Here is a 22939-nt window from a genome sequence, read left to right as displayed (position 1 = left end):
AATTAAGGCTAGAAAGGTTTCTTTTTTTTTTAAAGAATTAAAATTGTTAATTCTTAATTTAGATTTTTTTTATACTTGCTTTGTCATATTTAATATGATTTATGTAATATTTATAAATTATGTTAAAATTATATACTCATATTATATAATAAACACAAAAAATATTTTATTTATCATCATCAAATTCCTGCCATGTACCCTCAAGGGGTGTACAGGATATGACAGTACTACATGAAAAAATTACATCATTATTAATTTCCTATCTACAATTTTCCTCCAAATCAGTCTGTTACTTGTCAAGACTCCAACATTATCAGATCTTATATTTCTATCGTCTAAAGCACTTTGTACTGTATCAATCCACCTATATCTTGGTCTTCCTCTGGGTCGTTTTGCTGCCAACCTGGCAGAGAACACTTGTTTTGCTAATCTTTCCTCTCCCATTCTGTTTAAGTGACCATACCACCTGAGATTAGCTCTGCTAACGCATTCCTGGATGCTGACAATGTCAAGTTCTTTCCTAATATCCTTGTTTTTAATATGATATTGCCATTGATGCCATCTGTTCACGTCTATAATCTTTCTCAGGACTCTCATATCTGTTGTCTCTAGTCTTTGGTCAAGTGTCTGACCCAGCTCTCAGATCCATAAGTTAAAACTGGTTTGAACACTGTCTTGTATACAGCTAATTTAGTGTTACAACTAATTTCTCTCTTATTCCATATGAATTTATTTAATTGATTTCCCACCATACCAGCTTTGCTGATTCTGTTGTCTATTTCTATATTTAATTTACCGTCTTCAGTAAAAATTGTGCCTAAATAGCTGAAATGTTTTACTTGTTCCACAGGTTCTCCATTCACAACACAGTTGACATTTTCAATGATTCTGCCTATTTTCATTGTCTTTGTCTTTTTATTGCTGACATTCATACCATATCTATTACAACAGCTATTCAATTTAGTCAGAGAATCTTGCAGACTTGTAGCAGATTTATTTAGAAGTATAACATCATCCACATAAAGCAAAGAGCTGACATTAACATCTCCAATTTTGATATCATGTTTAATACCACTTACCTTCATAATGTGATCCATATAGATAATGAATAACAGAGGGGATAATGTACATCCCTGTCTCACACCAGATTTAATATTAAACCATCTTCCTGTACTTCCTTCAATTCTAACTGCTGACTTACAACTCAAATAAAGACTAAGTATTGCTGGATATAATGCCCCATTCACACCATATAACTGCAGCGTATTGAATAGCTTCTCTCTTGGCACCTTGTCATATGCCTTTTCCAGATCAACAAAACTTAAATACAGATCTTTGTTATATTCCCATGCTTTCTCGACTATTTGTCGTAAAGTGAAGATCTGATCCTGACAGCCTCTATTTGGCCTGAATCCAGCTTGTTCTTCACCAAGCTTTTCTTCCACAATTCTTCTCAACCGTTTCTCAAGTATACTTGCATAGATCTTGCCAGGAACACTCTGTAATTCTCACATGCAGTTTTATTTCCCTTTTTATATATGGGTACAATGAGAGCTCTACTCCAATCATCGGGAATTCGTCCCTCTGTCCAGGCTTTCTGAACTATGCAGTGCAGCCACTGTATGACTCTTATACCACCATACTTCAGCATTTCTGGTCGAGTATCATCTACTCCTGCTGCCTTTCCGCATTTCAAGCCTTTGATGGCTTTTTCTACTTCTAGTATGGATATGTATTCCTGACGGCATGCCTGGTCAGTGTTTTTTACCACTGTGCTGTCATCACTGCTTGTTTCATTTAGCAGTTTTTCAAAGTAATTACTCCATACTTCAAGGATATCTTTTTCTCCCGTTTTCATGTTTATTTATTATTTTTATTTATTATTATTTATTTATTCACTATATATATATATATATAATTTTTATATATATATATACAATTTTGACCGAAGGGCGGAAAAAAAATCTTGCACACACTCAAAAATTTACTCAGACCAACGCTGCTTTCACCTAATTCATGAATGAGAAATAGTGCAAGTTTTGAATATTAAACATATTTGGGGAGGGAAAAAAAAACAAAAAAACAAAAAAAAAAAAAACAGATTTACTCTTAAAGAAGTTGAATTATACAGAATCTTTCCTTTAGGATCACTACCATCGTCTTTCCAGGATATTTATGCTCTGTGGCCTGTTCTGGTCTCATTTTCTATCTATCTCCTTAGTTGTCTTTGACTTCTCCTTCCTCCAGTCATGTGATACCTGAATATCATTCTTCCAATGTGCTCAATCCATTTCTTTCTATTTTTTTCAATCTGTAAATTTTATCTATTACTGAGTTAATTTTTATATATTCTGATATTTCTGTTTTTTGTTACTGAGTCTATAATGATGTATTTTCTTTAGTGTATTTTTGTATTAGAATGAATGGGAGTTGTACACAAAAATCAAGTGTTCTTTCTTATTTGTATAAGGCATTTTCCCAGTATGAAAGTTTCTTTTTAGCCATTTCTTGATTTAAATTAAAATATTATGTTGTTGTTGTAAGATCTGCAACCAATATGATAAATGAAGCAGTACTGTACTGTAATGTATTGTTGAAGAGAAATAATGTAATTAAATTGAAATATATATTGATCTTTAATTGACCATGATTTATAAACATCTAATACCAACAAGTTTCGCCGAAGGGGCTGTCCGGCTTCTTCAGGGCTTATAACGTTAAGAGAAAAAAAAAAAAACTCAAAGTGGTTAGTACAGAGAAAATGGAGTAATACTATCATAAAAATTAAACATTAAAATATTACACACATGAAGTATATTGTGTTAGTCACTGTTATGAGAGCACGTTCTGTAGTTTTGAGCAAAATTAAATTCTGGCAGACTAAGTGATCTTATTAAGGTTTTCCATATGTCAGCTATTATCATTCCCTGGTTTCTGTTAAGATTCTCTCCAGAACAAAGGACGACAATGGCTTCTTTGAAATTTCTAGAACGGAAATTTTCTTCTAGGTAAGGTTAGCAATGGTGAAATGATGGGGATAGATCTGAGTTGTCTGTTCTGTTGTTATTAACATCTCCTACATGTTCTTTTTTTCGGATTTCGAGGATTCTTGACATCTGTCCTATATAGTTTAGACCACAAGCACATGGGATGTTGTACACTCCAGCGTGTTTGAAAAAAGGATTAATGTCTTTTGGCGATCTTAAAACGTGACGGACAATGATCTTAAAATGTTACGGTCTTGACCGATTTGAACACAACTCTGATGTTGAAAGGTTTAAAAAGTTTTGCGATCTTCTCGGACACTGTACCTGCATAAGGAATAACTAAGGATGAACTGTATTGAGTGATGGCAAGTTGTTGTTGTGGGGGGATTTCTATGAAGAAACTTGTTGATTAGATTCTTTGGATGGCCATTTTTTATTAATGTCTCTGATATATGAGTAATTTCATCATAGAGTTCTTTTTCTTCTAAGATGATGTTAGTAGCTCTATGTTGGAGCATATGTATTATGCTGAGCTTCTGGGAAATATGGTGAGGTGACTTGAAATGAAGGTAGCATTTAGTTTCTTGATTAGGGTGTCCAAAAATGGTAGTTGATTATTTTTTTGCAGTTTCAAAGTGAATTGTATTTTTTGATGAAAATAATTCATTTTGGTTAAAAAGTCCAAAAGAGCTGTTTTTGTGTCCCTCCAAATTATGAAGACATAGTCTACATACCTCCACCACACTAAAGGTTTTGGGTCTAATTTTGAAAAGATGTTTGTTTCTAGCTTTTCCATGAACAGATCTGCACAGAGTGGCAAAAAGAGACTGCCCATAGTTAAACCATTTAGTTGCTCATATATCATTTCGTTCCATTTGAAATAATTAGATTTAAGGCAGTGATGAAAAAAGTGAGCCGTATTTTCAGGGAAGAGATTGTAAAGGATACTGATAACTCCTTCTATTGGGATGTTAGTAAATAAAGATACCACGTCCAAGCTAGCGAGAAGGTCTGTCTTTAAGATTAAGATGTCTTTCAATTTTTCAATAAAGTGCTTTTTGAATTCTTAATGTAAGTGTCCGATTTTCTGATATGTCCTTTTAGGAGGCTGGAGAGGTGTTTGGACAATAAACATGTAGGAGCTTTTCTTCCGTCAATGATCGGGCGTAGTGGAACTCCACTTTCGGGGCTTCATACAATCATGGCATCGATGGGTGTAGTGACTTCAGATTCCGTTACAAGTCTGTGGACCAACTAGTCATGTTACGTAATAAGTTGTTAGTGTCCTTGTGGTTTTTCCATGTTGGGTCAGACTCTAATATGTGATATGTTGATGGGTCTGATAGTAATTCTGCAATCGTGGCTACGTAGTCCTTAGATTTAAGGCAGTGATGAAATGAATTTAAAATGACTGTGGCATTACCTTTGTCTGCTTTTAAGATAGTTATTTGTTTATCCTTTTTCAAGTTTGAGAGAGCTCTTTTTTCTTGGGGTGTTATGTTTAGGTTAGGTGGCTTTGAAGTTGAAAGGATAATAGCACTTTTTAATCTCAGATGATATGCCGTTGTTTCTGGAATGATGAGAGTGCTTTCTCTATGTTACTGATGATGTCAACCTTAGGAATATGATCTGGGGAGATGGTGAAATTGAATCCTTTCTTAAGTATTTCAGTTTCTGGTTGTGTTAATATATGGTCTGAAAGGTTAAAAATCACTTTTTCATCAGGGAGGCTCGGTCTGGAGTTGTGATACTTTTCATACAGTGTGTTGAATTTTTTGATTTGAGTTTTTTTAGAAGATTTTCGTTGTGAAAATTTCAAAGAAGAGATTATAGTCCTCCGTTCTGTAGAAAATCTTAACAGAAACCAGGGAATGATAATAGCTGATATATGGAAAACCTTAATAAGATCACTTAGTCTGCCAGGATTTCATTTCGCTCAAAACTACAGAACGTGCTCTCATAACAGTTACTAACACAACACACTCCATGCGTGTAATGTTATGCATTCCATTTTAATGTTTAATTTATACGATAGTGTTACTCCATTTTCTCTGTACTAGCCACTTTCAGTTTTTTTCTCTTACCGTTATAAGCCCTGAAGAAGCCGGACACCTCTATCGGTGAAACTTGTTAGTATTAAATGTTTATAAATCATGGTCAATTAAAGATCAATATATATTTCAATTTAATTATATGTTTGAATGACCAAATATAATATAAACAGAAATAATATAAGTTGGCACATGATTTACGGTGCATTTGCACTATCCATGTACTGATGAGTTAGAGAACAACAATACTGTTGCATATTTGGATGAATGCAACATAGATAATAAAAAAGTCTGTAAAACATTTCACTTAGCAGGCAATTGAAAAATTAAAATATTTTATGATTAAAAATCCATACTGCAGAATCATAATCTGAATGACTTTGGATTCATTATTCATTAATAACAAAATATACAATTATTAAAATAATCTTCACAGTATACATATAAAACAAATACAACAAAATAAATTTACATCTACCTCTTTCATGACAAGATCTTTCATATTCTCAAGATCAACATTGCCTTCGTATGTTAAATAGTAAAACACATTTGTTGCTCTTACTGCTTCAGGACCTAAAACATTTTAAGTAAGTATTATAAGTTACTTCACATATTGGAGAAATGTAATATATGGCAAATATCCTAATACAGCAAACACAAAAGATAAATACCAACAAAGAATTTTAAAAGGACAGTTATTTCATATTAAAATAGCAAAATATAGAGCAGTGCCACTAACATTTTTATAAATGGGATTACCTTTTGTGTTCCTCTTGGAGGAGCAGAACCATGTGAGATGTATGTTGCAGTAAATCAGGTTGTCTGACCATTCACACAAACCACAGAACAGACAGGAAATGAACCCAACTGGTGCAGTGTAAAATGTACTGGTAAGATAGGAAGTTTAAGGATGATAGTGAGGAAATCATCAACTCTTCCAACCTAAATAAACATGTTGGCCTCAAGATTTCAAAAATTTGATCTACCTATTTTCATCCCTCATTCTCTATCACTGTTCTATAAATCTTTAGTCAATTAACATAACAATAACTGAAAAAAAGTGCCTAGAATATACATCAAGAGATATGATTATTATTATATTATTACATAGCACCTCCAGGGAGTCCAAAGACTCATCGAGGGAGGGCACTTACTCTACAGCTCTCCATCTCCACCAATTCACCAACCGCAACTACCTTCATCATCTACACCAATGGCATCTACTGTCGACCACTGCCACCACCACTAGTATTTTCACAGACAATCACAAACATGTTGCGGGTTCAAATTCTGCCCACAGCGGGATTTGAACCCGCAGACTTTTGGCTGGAGAGCAGATACATTGACCACTTGGCCAACCAGGCCAGCATGCAATAAATGTCTTGTTCGACTGCATACTCTAAACATATACAGACAGCTTTTTCACAGAATTTCAAGCCTTAAGCTTTACAAAAGTGTCTCTCCCTACTAACTCATCAAATTACTTACCACCAATCAAGAAATACTAGTCAAATTTCCAACATCAATTGGGAATGTGGTCAGTCTCTCAATCACTGGAAGCATGTTCTTCAGATTACTTAAGTAATATAATTTTATTTTTAATTAATTAATATTTTTTGTTGAGCAAAGATGCCAAATGTTTATTACTATTACTATTATTACGGGAAACTCCAGGGAGTCATTAGACTCATCGAGGGAGGCCCCAAATCATATTCATCACAACTATTTGACATTCATACAGTATCTATCATACCTCGCCTTAAACTCATTCACTGTCACAGCATCCACCACAGACTCAGGGAGCGCATTCCACTCATTCACTACTCTAAAAGTAAAGAACCCAGCTCTAACACCTTTACTAACCACACTTTTGCCCAGTTTCCATGGATGTCCCCTAGTCCTCCCACAACCAGCCCTGTTCTCAAAAATATCTTCTGAATTAATTTTATAGAAACCCTTCAGTAATTTGAATGTCTCAATCATATCTCCCCTTCTCTGCCTATCAACCAATTTTTGCAACCCACAAATCCTCAACCTGTTCTCATACGGTTCATTCCACAGACCTGCTATCATCTTGGTCACTCGCCTCTGGATCCTCTCCACCTCCTCCCCATCAAGAAGAAACCTAGGTGACCAAATCTGAGCACAGTAGTCTAGATGGGGTCTTATCAAGGCTCGATACAGAGGAACAATAACCTGCTTGTCAACGTATTCTTCAGCAACCAAGTGATTTGATGAGCTGTTTTGGTCACTTTTGCAATGTGTCCCCTAAATTTCAATTCCTTATCTACCAACACTCCTAAATCTCGTGCCTCATCAATTTCCTGGAGCACGGTTCCACCAATGCAGTAAACTGCCGCCAAATGTTTAGCAAGTTAATACTATAAATTGTCCCACCTTGCTAAACATTTTGGATTTGAACACAAAGTACATCAGAAAAACACTGCCTTACATAAAAAAAAATAAATAAATAAATAAATTCCACAGTTTAAAACCACTATACAGAGCCTTCTAATGGAGGAGAATGATCACTTAATCAGTTGGTGAGCTTTAATGCATTGTCGCTTTTCACTTAATGTTCCAATGAATGATACGCTAGGGCTTTCCAACCCCCCCCCCCTCCCTGCAACATTTGCAAACTCTTTAAGCACAATCTTAAATTGAGGTATTTCAGCAGGAATAACCAACCAGCTCTTTAAACAAATTGAAAGTGTAGCAATGGACTCCCAAAGCTGTAAGGATTATCCAGAAAATTAGTACTCTAATGTGATGTAGCTTCAAGAGTTCAGATAAAAAGATGATAGTTCCACTGTATAAGGCACTAAATTAGGACTCATTTGGATTTCTATGTACAGATCTGGTCACCTGGATATACTGGCAATGAGGGGAGAGAGAAAGTGCACAGGCAAATAAGTAAGACTGTCTCAGGACTCTGGAATGTTGAGGATAGGTTAAGGATATGTAGTATGCAGGGTGACAGACAGGAGGAGGCTAGGTGATATGATTGAGATATCAACTGATTAAGTGATCAATAAAAGTTGGTGAAAAGAGCTTATCATATAGACAACAATACAGTGGAATTGTTGCATAGTGTAATGGGTGATGGATAACAAGAAGTCATGCCCTGAAAGCTGTACAAAAGTCACAAGAGTAAGGAAGTGAAAAGAAGATTTTTTGCATGACAAGTGGTAAATAAGTGGAATGCATTTCCAGAGTTGATAGTGAGGGCTCCAATGCTGAATGTCTTCTAAGCAAGGTATAATAGTTATTGTAGCATGTGAGTATGTAATCTCCAATGATGAATCTTCAGACTCCATGGAGCCTTGAAAGCAATACATAATTGAGTCCCTCCCAAGCACAAAGTATGGCTGAAGTATATAGAAAAGCTCTGTGTGTGCATTTGACTTTGCATGATGAGTCCTTTCACTTCATGGAGATATGATGATAGTAATAATAATGGCACTGAACTGCACAGAGATGTGTAGTTATTTGAGGACAATGTGAAGTTGTGGAATGTTAATAGTAATAATAAGGATATTAGACTTTTTCAGAAGAATCTGAATAAGCTGAAAAGTGGGCAGATGAATGGAGATATTAGTTTAATGCAACTAAATGCAAGACTGAAATTTGGAATCCACAGATGGGGCAGCCAACTCTGTTGGTGGAACTATACTAGAGAAAGTGGAAGAGGCAAGCGATTATGAAGTAATGGTAGATAAAAATTTAAAGTTCAGGAGACATATAACAGTAGTAGTAGTAGTAGTGAAGACAAATCTCAGAGGACTTCATCAGCAGAGATAAGAATATGGTGATTTCATTGAATCAGCAGACTGTATCTGGATTACTGTGCCCATACTTGGGATATGAAGAGGATGAAAACTTACAAGACACAATGATAGGTAACAAATTATAATGAATTTAGTATAACCACATTAAAAGTACGACAGTAAATGCCAGCCTGGTTGGCCAAGTGGTTAGCATACCCACTCTCCAATCAACAGACTATTGGTTCGAATCCCCACCATAGCATGGGTGTTTGTGATTGTTTTTAGGTGGGAGATGAATTTCATCACCTAGTGTGAGACCACCATTCCACTTACTGGAGACATGAAGTGACTTGAAAAATTTCCATGTTTGGTCTCTAGAGCAAGGTTTCCAAGACTATGTAAAAAATAAATTAAAAATACAAACATATATATGTATATATAAAATTGCTATAAATATGAAAAAAAATTATCCTTAACCCACCACAGCACAAAATATACTATAGGTTTGCAAACAACATTATAAAAAAAAACAATAATAAATAAAAAATAAAATAAAATAAAAAACTAGTTTCTTCAGCACTATGCTATACTTCATCAGAAATAATATTAAATATCAATTTCAAAACACATAAAAGTGGAATGATTTTTTAATACATATTTATTTATTTAGCACATGGCTAAATAATGTGTAAGAAAATGGTAAGAGAGTGAGGAGTATCCTTTTGAATGGAAAGTGGTAGAAGCATGGAATACATTGGTTTAGTAAACAGATGCATTCACAAGGGCATATAATAATTTTATTATGATATTATTATTATATAAAATTATTACATACTTTTGTGAATGCATGTGTTTAATAAGCCATTTTTATTATGCCACAAGTACCATTAAAAATTCATGGAATATATTGGCTGCTAAAGTGGTAAGGATATGGAATGCACTACTTAAGAGGGTGATAATAGTGCTGACAGTAAAACATAATAATAATAACAACAACATAATAGTGAGTGGTAAGCCATAAGTCTGTTCCCAGACCTCTCCTGAGTAGAAGCATTAAAAATAATAATAAGTAACCTCTTGCTAACTATTGAAATGATCTAAAAAATCATATAGTAAATGCCAGCCTAATTAGGCAAAGTGTATGCTTTCCAATGAGTCATGCATTGGAATTCCACTGTAGACAGCCATGTTTGTGAACGTTTCTTGAGGTTGGAGATGAATTTCATTGTCTTGTGTGAAACCAGCACCCTTCTTACTGGAAGCGTGAAGTGGCTTGAAAAAAAAAAAGCTCAATTTGTTTGATCTCTAGGATTTGTCTGATCACAAATAAATTAATTTAAGAAACAGTGTTTATTTTATTGTGGTTGAAATGCTGAATATATTCTGATTGATGTTGGACCTATAGTCCTGGTTTTAGAAATTTTGTGAATAACTTTGATGACTGAACTGTCAGGTAATTCCCATGATGGTCTTATAGTAAACTGAAGCAAGCAATGAAGAAACAAACCAAAGATAGAAGGATGAATGACTATAAGTGAACGTTATTTTTGTAAACCTAGAGTCCTGAATTCTTTTTATCCAACTTTGCTATCGAGCATTATTACCAGAAAACCTGAACTGTCCAGAGCACTTTTTTTTGGACAACCTTGTTGTCCACTAATACTGTACTATTAATTCTACTCAGAGTACTCATCAATTATATGTACTGCTGAGTATTCTGAATACAATACTTTTGGTACTTTTTTTTTTCCCCAGGAAGAGAGATAGTGAATAGCTTGCTACAACTGTGTTTGCATGACAAAAAATGGTAAAGTCAACTATGCAGAGGGCACTACTGCTTATAGTTGCTTACTGTTCTGTTATATTGAATTTCACTTTAATAGCAAGGACTTTTATCCAAGATAAAAGGTCGAGAGAGGAGGGGAAAGAGAGAGAGGTCCTCCACTGCAGAATTGGAAAGCTTGATTAAACAAGAAGTATCAGAAAAAAGAGGAAGGTTCTTTCTATTACCATACTTTTATAGCCAAATCTTCCAGCTGTGTAATATGCTTTTTTTTTTTAAGTCAAAGAAAACTGGATAAATGCTTCACTTTTACAGGGAAACATCTCTGACATGTTTCTACTCAGGCTAAATGATGTAATTGAATGATTTCATGGGAGCTAGAATATGTTTTGGGAAAAAATGTTGCTCTCCAGAAGCCACTGGAGATGAGAGTTAACCTTTTCCAAAACCATTAACAAGCAACTAGTCAAAGCTGTTGGCTGAAAATCACATGACGTTTTTGCGATATTTACGTAGAGTTAGAAAGCCAACAGTATTGTCAGGAATCTGAAAATTCATTCGCGTGGAGCTTTTGTTTATAAAGGATGAGCAGCAGATTCATATAAGATCATGAGTGATAAATGTTTAACCATTTCGTAAGGGTGTGAACTGATCCTACAGCACTGGCTTATCCCAAAACAGAGAAGTTTTTAGTTTCTGGAATAGCAAGTTAGAGTTCCACACTATTCAAAGAGAACAGAATTGGATGTTTTTCTGTGTTTGCATTTTAGTACCAGGAATTTGAGAGTAAGAATATGTTGCAGATTATTTAGTGTTGACGATGCACTCTGGTTGGAACGATATGGGTTTGAATCCTGTCCAGTATGGGAAAAACCATTAAAAGGGCTTTCTAACTGAAGGTGAGTTAGCCAGCCTCATATGGAAGTAGCATAGTTTTACATCCTGAAAAATGGGCAAACTGGCCAGAATCACATAATACATCAAGTTAGTTTTAGCTACTTCTTCAGCCATAACTCTGAATCATCAATGGTCAAGGACTGAAAGTCAGTGGAAGGGTGTTATATCTGACTTTCGTTTTGTGTTTGATACCTCAAGTACAGAGGGCACCAGATGGAGTTGAATAGTAGATTAGTGCATTTGGATTGGAGATTTGCTGCCTGATAGGTATCAGCAAGTTGTGTATGGGGGAGAGATATCCTGGAGGAGGAAGGTCACTAGTTATGTACCCTAAGTATATGTTTTGGGTCCATTGCTATTTAACCCAAAACAGATCCTTGGGAAGGGATTGAATGGTATACAGTTGTTTGCAGATGATGCAAAGTTGAAAAGAACTATAAGGAGTACAAACGATGTTGTACCTTTCAAGAGAACTTGAATAGACTTTCTGAATGGGGCTACCAGTTCAATGTAGCAAATAAGGTTTTAAAGTTTGGGAAGCACAGATGGGATGCAGAGTATAAGATTGGTTGAAATATATCTTAGTGGAGGTGTGGAGAACACTTGACATGCAGGAGTAAGGATGTTACAATTCCATTGTACAAGGTCACCAGGTTTTCAAAAGGATGAAGAGATGTTGGAATGGGTTCAGAGGTGATTGACTAAGGTGGTTTCTGGAATGTAGAGTATGAAGGCAAATTTAGAGAAAGCAAACTGCAGAGTCTAGTGGATAGAAGAAAAGGGGAGACATGATCAAGACATATAAGTTGGCAAGGGATTATTACTAGATTAATGTAGATTAGATTTTTCATAGAATGGTTGGAGACATGGGAAGAACAAGAGGCCATTCTGGGAAGCTGTATAAGAAGGTTGTGAGTAAGGGTGTGGAAAGGTTGAGAAATGAGCTGACCAAGCTGCAGTATCTATAGCCTCATTTCCCTTAATCCCAATGTGGCTTGGAATCCAACAGAAGCATACATCGAAGTGTAGCCTCCATACCTGAGAAAGGACATGTTGGATTTCAGAAAGCACTGAATGGTTCTGTGGCTCTCTAATATTTTTATCACATGTAGGGGAGTCTGTGAATCTGCATTTATTATGTAATGTTGGTAGCTCAGCTGTAAAATTATTACATTCTAATGAAATTTGTGCAGATATTATACTGTCTGGAAAGACAGCAAGATGCCAGTAGGAGCTCAGATTTTGAACCATGTAGACAAGAGTTGTTCAATTCTATAAGCCTTGAAACGCTGCTAGTAGACAACTAGAGGGATAGAAAAATTTTAGTAGCATGCTGAAAAAAAGCTACATAGTGGTATGTAAGAGTGCCATGGTGCAAGTGTGTTTGGTAGTTTCTGGGCTATCTTGATTATTGCTATCTCTAGAGCTTATAGAAGACCTTTTATTCACAAACCAAAGGGTTTCATGGCACTCTGTCAAGTGTTGCACAGATTCTCCCATTGTGGATGGAAAATAGTTGGCCAAGTAGGAAAGTCTACAAGGATTTTATTATCATTGCATATAACAGAGACAGCTGTTAACATCAAAGTGACAAAGGTAGTTCATTTGGTTTGACATACAGACTAGGAATAGGTGAAGTGCAAAATGCTCCAGTTGAAATTCTGATGGCTTGATGGTGAATGGAGTCTAGTCATCAGTGTATTCTTCTTGACAGAAACATAGACTTGGGATTCATAATCAAGTTTTGATCTTATCAATGTCTGTATAAGCAAAGAGCATCTATCAGCATCTAAAAAGATAGAAGATAGGATGCTTAGAATGTTCATTGCTTTATGGCACTTGTCTCGTAAATAATATAGGTGAGGTAGGAAACTGAGTTTGCTGTCATATATGAATCCCAAGAATTTGGCTTCTGGTGCAACTTGAATTAACGATTGTCCTAGTCAAAGTTTGGAGTCAGGATAAAGATCACATCTGCAGCAAACATGCATACAAAGTCTTCTGCTCTAAAAATCTGAACCCATTTACAAGCACCCATTTAAAGAGATGGTCAATGGCTTGAGCAGAAGTCTTTCTAAGACGAAGTCATCCAGATATAGGATATTACTTACTGTTGGAGAAAGTTGTTCTGTTATAAAGTTGACCTTGATTGCAAAAAAGCATGACACTTAAAATGGAACCTTGTGGAACTCTTGATTATAGTGTCAAGAAGGCAGTTCACACCTTGGAAGATTAGGCAGGATAAGGAGTTTCAATTTGAGAAAAATGGGGAGATTCCCTCCAAGACCAAAATTATGTGTCTTTCAGTATTTCAAATCATCAAGCAGTGTCATAAGCTTTTCCATATCAAAGAAAAGTGATACTAGATGCTTGACTCTTAATGGATGCCTCCAGATGGACTGGATGATTGGTAGTAGAATGATATTTTTTGAAAGCCAGATTATGTTCTGATAAAATATTGTTTCTTTCCAGAAACCATAAAGATAAGAGTTAACCATTTTTTCCAAAATCTTGCACAAGCAGCCATGAGAGCAAATTGGGGCAGTAGTAATTTGGGGAATTTGGATCATTCCACAGCTTAGGAAAGGCAAACATAATTGCTGTTTGTCAGGTATGTGGATATATGTTCTTACAGAAAATTCTTCGGTAAAGGTGCAACAGTTGATCTAAGAACAATAGTGACACATGCTTTACCAACTTTACATTTACGTAAAATTATGCTTGGACCAATAGCAGTTGGACGGCAATTAAGAAAAGCAGCTTTCGTTTCTTTTGTGAACAGCCTGATGTACTCTTCAGTGCCATTTGAAGAAAACTGGGTTTGTTGTTTTTCTGCTTTGCTTTTTTTGGGCAAGGAACTCAGGGGAGAATAGGATGTTTCTGCACCAATTTCCCTGAATGTGTCAGCAACTATGTAACCATTGTGTTCAAGGATAGAGAGCCAGCGGGTGGTATATTTGCCATAAATTTTCTGAATTTTGTCCCGACTTTTTTAGTTTTAGTTGTTCTTATGCTAGATGTATGATGGATCCAGGATTCCTTTTGACTCTGATGTCAGATGCGTCTTCCTTGAGCTCAAGCACATTTGAAAACAATAAGGTTTCTTGTGGTTTTCATTTAAAAATTTTATGTAATTTACAACTGTGTTAAAAAACTTTTTTATTATACCGATGTTTCGATCTTCATATCAAGATCATTTTCTGGAGCATACATATACAAAACAAGATGAGTTACATTATTAACTGTAAGCTAGAGAAACAATGATTTGATCACATGTTATTCTACTGGCATGACCTCTAGTGAAAAAAAAAATTATAAATTACATCAAGCTAAATTCTATTTATGATGACAGGATTAAACATTCTTTCTTACAGATGGGTTTCTTTCAGAAACAATGATGTCCTATTTTAAGTATTACAATTGTTATTTAAGATACTGGATTTTCTACAGTATTGTTTATACTTGTTCTTAGTGAGGAAGGTTCTGTGGGTCAAATATATGCCTTCAATATGTTTGGGATTTTTTAAACCATCATTATTGATCATATTGGGGTGGTTGATAATGATCTTAGAGGCTTCCTTAAATTTCCGTTCATACCATGTTTTAGTGCGATGTAGACAGCTAGTACTTTTCCAGACAATTCTGTCTAAGGTATTCACAGGGCATGATCTGAAAGGTCAGCTTCACCATAATTATTATATTAATGTGTTATTTATGTTCATTTTGTCTGATAGGAATTGTGCATCCTGTTTCTCCTATATATGGTATGTTGCAAGTACAATAAATACAGTATAGTCCAGCGTGGGCTAGTGGAGGGAGTGGGTCTTTGGATGAGTTGAGTTATCATCATTATCATCAAATTCTTGATATGTACCCTCAAGGGATGTACAGGATATGATAGTACTACATGAAAAATTTACATCATTCCTAACTTCCTATCTACAATTTTCCTCCAAATCAGTCTGTTAAATGTCAAGACTCCAATATTATCTTATATTTCTGTCTTCTAAGGCACATTTTACTGTATCAGCTATCATAAGTATATATGAAAATATTCAAATACAAATAAGATTAAATTCATAAGTATATATGAAAATAATCAAATACAAATAAGATTAAATTCATAAGTCGTCATCATCAGATTCCTGCCACGTACCCTCAAGGGGTGTACAGGATATGATAGTACTACATGAAAAAAAATTACATCATTACTAACTTCCTGTCTACAATTTTCCTCCAAATCAGTCTGTTACTTGTCAAGACTCCAACATTATCAGATCTTATATTTCTATCGTCTAAGGAACTTTGTACCGTATCAATCCACCTATATCTTGGTCTTCCTCTGGGTCATTTTGCTGCCAACCTGGCAGAGAACACTTGTTTTGCTAATCTTTCCTCCCCCATTCTGTTTAAGTGACCATACCACCTGAGATTAACTCTGCTAACGCATTCCTAGATGCTGACAATGTCAAGTTCTTTCCTAATACCCTCGTTTTTAATATGATATTGCCATTGATGCCATCTGTTCATGCCTCTAATCTTTCTCAGGACTCTCATATCTGCAGTCTCTAGTCTTTGGTCAAGTGTTTTACTGCTGATCCAGCTCTCAGATCCATAAGTTAAAACTGGTTTGAACACTGTCTTGTATACAGCTAATTTAGTGTTTCGACTGATTTCTCTCTTATTCCATATGAATTTATTCAATTTACTTCCTACCATACCAGCTCTGTTGATTCTGTTGTCTATTTCCATATTTAATTTACCATCTTCACTAAAAATCGTGCCTAAGTAGCTGAAATATTTTACTTGTTCCACAGGTTCTCTATTCACAACACAGTTGATATTTTCAATGATTCTGCTTATTTTCATTGTCTTTATCTTTTTATTGCTGACCTTCATACCATATCTATTACAACAGTTATTCAATTTAGTCAGAGAATCTTGCAGACTTGTAGGAGATTTATTTAGAAGTATAACATCATCCGCATAAAGCAAAGAGCTGACATTAACATCTCCAATTTTGATATCATGTTTAATACCACTTTCATTCATAACATGATCCATATAGATAATGAATAACATTAAACCATCTTCCTGTACTTCCTTAATTCTAAACTGCTGACTTACAACTCAAATAAAGACTAAGTATTGCTTGTTATAATGCCCCCATTGACACCATATAACTGTAGCGTATATTGAATAGCTTCTCTCTTGGCACCTTGTCATATGCCTTTTCCAGATCGACAAAATTTAAATACAGATCTTTGTTATATTCCCATGCTTTCTCGACTATTTGTCGTAAAGTGAGATCTGATCCTGACAGCCTCTATTTGGCCTGCATCCAGCTTGTTCTTCACCAAGCTTTTCTTCCACAATTCTTCTCAACCGTTTCTCAAGTATACTTGCATAGATCTTGCCAGGAACAATCAGTAGGGAAATACTTCTGTAATTCTCACATTGAGTTTTATTTCCCTTTTTATATATGTGTACTAATAGAGCTCTACTCCAATCATCGGGAATTCGTTCCTCTGTCCAGGCTTTCTGAACTATGCAGTGCAGCCACTGTAAGACTCTTATACCACCATACTTCAGCATTTCTGGTCGAATATCATCTACTCCTGCTGCCTTTCCACATTTCGTCTTTGATGGCTTTTTCTACTTTAAGTATGGATATGTATTCCTGACTGAATGCCTGGGCAGTGTTTTTTACCACTGTGCTCTCATCACTGCTTGTTTCATTTAGCAGTTTTTCAAAGTAATTACTCCATACTTCAAGGATATCTTTTTCTCCTGTTTTCATGTCACCTTTATCATCTCTAACTCCTTTTACAGCACTCTTTCCTCCATTCCTAAGCTTCTTCAACAACCTCTAGAATATTTTGTCACCTTCTTGATATTTATTTTCTATATTCTTGATAAAGTCCTCCCATGACTTTTGTTTAGCTAGTTTTACACAGTGTTTAGCATTCTTGCATTTGTCTCTGTATTCTCTAAGAGCACAAGCTGACTTATTTGCCAGGAACTTTTGATATCCTTTCTTCTTTTCCTTCACTGCCTCTTTAACTTCCTGTGTCCACCACGGAATTCTAATTTTTCTATCTTTGCAGACAACTTCACCACATGCCTCTCTAGCTGAATCAATCAGGGCTTTCTTCAAGGCTTGCCACTGAATCTCCAAGGTTTGATTCCTGTTCTCAAACTCTTTCATTTTTTCTTCAATAATATTTGTGTATGTTAGTCTACAGTTCACATCTGAGAGCTGACAACTTTTATTCACTTTAAAACTTTCTTACCTGTTATTCTTTTCAATATGAAATTCAATTCTATCCTGCTCAAGACTAAATAGTGATCACTTCCAATTTCAAATCCTCTATACACTCTGTCCTGCACCAGGGAGAAAACATCACTATCAACAATAACATAATCAATGAGACTTTTCTTATTCCTAGCCTCTTCTCTCCATGTGAATTTGTGCACATTTTTATGTTGGAACATGGTGTTAGTAATAACCAGTCCATGTCCTGAGCAAAAATACAACAGATATTTGCCATTATTATTAGTTTTGCTCTTTTCTCCAAATTTTCCCAAAATATTTTTGTATGTCTCACAATCATTTCCTACTCTGCTATTTAGATCCCAACAAGGACCAACTTTTCCTTTTTCATTGTGTCAGTTGCTTTTTCTAAAGCCTCAAAAAATTCCTCTACTTCTACCTTAGTAGAACCTTCTGTGGGACCATAGGTACAAATAAGTCTCATTGTTCAGTTCCCCATTCTCATATTTGCCCACATTACTCTACTTGAGACTGGCTGCCATTCAAGAAGATTAGCCTCGTATTTTGTGTTGAATACCATGGCTACTCCTTCTTTTCCTTGATTGTCATTGCCTGAATATAACATTTTGTATTTATTGCTCAGAAAGATCTCACCAGTTTTTGTCTTTTTTGTTTCAGTCACCCATATTATGTCAATCTGGTACTTATCTAATTTTTCGGCTAGCTCCATTTCTTTGCCATTCAGGCTTCTTATGTCGATAGCATCGATCTTTAACTCTGGTAATGTTGAGTTGGTGTGTGTTTTCAGATTTGTTCCAGTAACTGACTTTTCGCTGTTCACCCTGGTTCCCTGGTGAAAACAACGGAGGCCTTGTTTAACCGGGCAACACCCCAGCCAGCATGAAATTTAGTCATGTTGTACCATCATTTTTTTATTTTGGTTTACAATAAGAATTCAATTTGGTCAGCTAAATCCAAAATTGCCAGCCCATCCTCGTTTGTTCAGTATCCAAGTAGATACCCAACAGGGTGCATCACGAGAAGGTGAGGATTGGACATTAGGTCAGAAGCCCTAGTCGGTTCTCCGCATTCCTTTAAAGGCTATGTGTAGGTCTCCTCTCAGTTATACAGCTTTGACCCGAGTTGAGTAAGCTTTTTAATTTTGTGGGAGGTTTTAAAGGTAGCTTTGAGATTGTATTTTTGTAGTACTCTGTTTATTTTGTCTGATGTTCCTTTAATGTACGGAATGGTTATAGTTTTACTGTAGTCTGGTTTGTCTTTTTTTTTTATTGAGGTTTTGTAGAGAATTTTCTTAATAGTGTTTTGGCTGTATCCGTGTTTTTGGAAAGTATTGTTGATAATTTTAAATTCGTTTTTCAGTGCCTGTTCACTGGAACAGATCGTCTGAGCCCTGTTTTTTAGAGTGTTGACACCCAGTTTTTGTGTTGGGTGGTGGTAGGAGTTTATGTGTATATATTGTCCCATAATATGTCAGTTTCTGGTAAACACACTTGTCACACGTCTTCCAGAGGGAAGACGTGTGACAAGTATATCTATCGGATCAGGGCATGATCCATCAAATCATGCCCTAAATACCTTACACAGAATTGTCTGGAAAAGCACTAGCTGTCTACATCGCACTAAAACATGGTATGAACGGAAATATAAGGAAGCCTGTGAGATCATTATCAACCACCCCAATCTGAACAATAATGATGGTCTTAAAATCCCAAACATATGGAAGGCATAATTCGATCCATGGAACCTTCCTCACTAAGAACAAGTATAAACAGGACTGTAGAAAATCCAGTATCTTAAATAACAATTGTAATACTTAAAATAGGACATCATTGTTTCTGAAAGAAACCCATCTGTAAGAAAGAATGTTTAATCCTGTCATCATAAACAGAATTTAGCTTGATGTAATTTATAATTTTTTTTTTTCACTAGAGGTCATGCCAGTAAAATAACATGTGATCAAATCATTGTTTCTCTAGCTTACATTTAATAATGTAACTCATCTTGTCTTGTATATTTATGTATGCTCCAGATGATTATCTTGATATGAAGATCGAAACGTCGGGATAATAAAAGTTTTTTTAACACAGTTGTATATTCCATAAAATTTTTAAATGAATGCTGATCACCGTGTAACACTAAAAGAAAGATTTGTTGTGGTTTGTTTGAAGATATCCCAAGTTTTCTTCTAGACTTCATTTTCTGCTCTGCAATTGTCAATCCACCATGGCTTAGGGGAAATGTGAAATCCACATAGATGTTTTAGGAAGTGCAATCATTACAGCAATCGTTACAGAGTTGCATGATTCGTGGCACCACTGATGGACGAACAGCTAACCGGTGAAGAATCAAATTCTGCTCATGATGAGAAGGTCAGCTTGCTCAATTTTCTATCGTGATATCTGCAATGGAATGCAAGAAGATGGATATCACAAAAATTGATCACTCCCAAATAAATTCTCATCAGTTTCCCACTAGAAGAGTGAGAAATGAAAGAGCAAATAGATAATTAATCTCTGACAGTGAATATTCAAATAGGTATATGGAATAAGGCATTTCTTCCTGTGTTTAGGGGAGAGAGAGAGAGAGAGAGAGAGAGAAAAAATTGTTGTCAAGCATATGCTCTAAACTTTTCCTCTGATGCTTGTTCAAGCATTAACCCACAGAGTGTCATGTCTATTTAAATCCCCCATAAAAGAAAGGGGGATGGTAACTGCAATATGACACCATCTGGTAGAACCTCTGTTACTAATGGCTGAAGCAAAAGTTAAGTAAGTTTGAGCACGGTTAGTAGTTGGAAGGGGTCAATCGTTCGATGCTGTTGGCACACTCTTCCTCGATAAGTCCTTGGACTCCCTGGAGGTGTCACATAATAATAATAATCTTGAGAGATATCTGTGGTGGGATGGATGCAGATGTAGCATACAGTTAATAGAGTTCTGATTTAGAGTTGGACAGAAACTGCTTCTATGTTTGTATTGAGTAAGACTTGCTGGAAAAAGGTGTGGTTGCCCACAAGGATGGTAACTCTTTCCATGCACAGGTCCATTCCATGTACGGTCCATACACATGATGGCAGTATTTGCAATGTCCAATTGTTGTCTCTTCAGATATGTTTCTTACAGGCAGAAGCATACTGTTTTACTTCTGCAAAAGGGCCTTGATGCTATCAACATTTTGATAGAATTCATGACAATTCCATTGAATGTTTTCATTATTTCATTTTTGTGGTTTAATCTGGCTTCCTGTGTTGAATAATTTTATTTTGAGTGACCTTTGATTTTTTTTTATTTTTTGAAAATTAGGACAGCCAGCATCCATATTTCATTATCATCATCAGGAAAAATATCCAAGACATTGTCATATTGTCCTAGAAGGAGTACATGAATAATTTTATCTTCTTCGAGGAACACAGATACATCCACCAATGGTCCATCTATTAAAGGATTATTGAGGCATGTCTTTGACCCTCTGCAGCGCATGTTTCAATATATTTTTATTAGTGGATTTTCATGTAGTAGGACCATCTTTGGTATGTCCTCAGAAGTGAGTACATACCAAATGTTTTTCTTCATTTGCTCAAAAGAAATGTAAAGCACGTCATATCACTCATGATGATATTATTGATTGAAGGCAGATCAACATATCTGCCACTGTCGTGATGTTCTCTTTTTCCAATGTTCGAATCCGCCATCTTGTTATAAGTTACTTTCATAAAAAGAAAACAACTAATTATGAATTGGTCACCAATCCAAGGTAGAGAAATTTCTATTATACTGCACCACTCTATCCTTACATTAGTCTATATAAAATAGCAGGATCAATTCACAGATAGTTAGTTAGCAGTCTCCTCATTCATTCTGGCCGAAGTATTTGTTTTCCACTTGGGATTCCCGCAAGATTCGAATTTTTATGAATGGTGCAATAAAAAGGAATTCAGGCAAACACAATAATTAGATTAACAAAATAAAAAACATTTAATATAAGTTATATAATACATACATAAATTCCACTTCTAATTTCAAACAATAGGATCAAGTTAAATATTAGGTCAAGTCAATCACATTAGTTCAATCTTCCAAACCATCACATACACTTTCTCAGTTTCTGAGTCACAAAGTTCCTACACTTAATTAAATACAATAGAACTTCCTATCTGAATGGTTTCCACACAGTTCTCAGCTATGTTATACGCTTAAAGAACAACGCAGGCACTAATTGCTGTAAACATCTCTCAACAATTCTTACTTTCAAATTCTCATTCGCAAAGAATTTCCACAGTTAAAGTTAGGTTAACGTAGCGTAACTAACATTCAATTCTCCATACATTGAAAATGATCAATATGTCAGTGCTTACCAGAAACAGTTCCTAGTACATCAATTACGTTGCGAATAACTTTCAAAATATATTTGTTACACTTAAGAACATATTTATAAGACTTCTCCGCAGTTATAACTAAAACACTATTAATCACGCTTCACAACTATGGATATCAACTGTAAGGTACTTTGATTATCCTTGTTACCACTCATTAAAAAATTAAACATTGTGCAGTTCTCCTTAGGGCGATTTGGAATTAAGTCGCAATTCTAGATTAACTGGGTTTAATCAGAATTCTTCACTGAACGTCCAGTTTCTTCATATTATCTGATTGCAGCATTAAATTCCTTTAATTATCTGCTGACTTTACCTTCAGCTAACTATAAAATTCACTTCGTTCTTTTTCGCTTATAATTATTATCCCCTTTAACTTCTGCCCTTGAGAACTTTTTATTTACTTCCACCTCTCTAGTTTATACCCTTGCTTCCTCTCACTTCAAAATTTCCGTTCCAACTCTCCCTTGTTACCTCTATATAATTTTTTTTATTATCCTTCTCCTAGCTCACGCTCTGTTCCACTCGTGCTCGCTTCTTCATGCGTTTCCATGACAACAAATAAACGTAAACATTTTCGTTAATGTTACATAAGGCTATACCACTACATTGAGTTAATAAAAACACAATAAATAGAATATTAGAGCTACTTAATTAACTCTTTCATTTCGTATACAGATAACTATAATAATATTTATGTTACAATATACATAAATAAGTTACATAATAAATTATACACATATTATTGTTCAAATAATTAATAGCTGATTAAATTCAGAATAAACAC

General features: G+C 35.2%; 1 protein-coding gene across 1 annotated transcript in view; it reads right to left on the bottom strand.

Moving 5' to 3' along the window:
• rg (A kinase anchor protein rugose) overlaps window positions 1-22939 on the bottom strand; it is a 1380990-nt gene that overhangs the window by 160683 nt on the left and 1197368 nt on the right. Inside the window, exon 45 of the mRNA XM_090393458.1 lies at window positions 5517-5611. Within this exon, the coding sequence (XP_090249584.1) occupies window positions 5517-5611 (95 nt within the window). The remainder of the gene's footprint in view (window positions 1-5516; window positions 5612-22939) is intronic.

The sequence above is a fragment of the Typopeltis vanoorti genome, chromosome 5 (genome assembly GCF_054136105.1).
Source record: "Typopeltis vanoorti isolate ZY-2024b chromosome 5, IOZ_Tvanoo_1.0, whole genome shotgun sequence".
Taxonomy (NCBI): Eukaryota; Metazoa; Arthropoda; class Arachnida; order Uropygi; family Thelyphonidae; genus Typopeltis; species Typopeltis vanoorti.
Note: the sequence above shows the minus strand (reverse complement) of the source record. Positions and strands in the feature narration are given on the sequence as shown.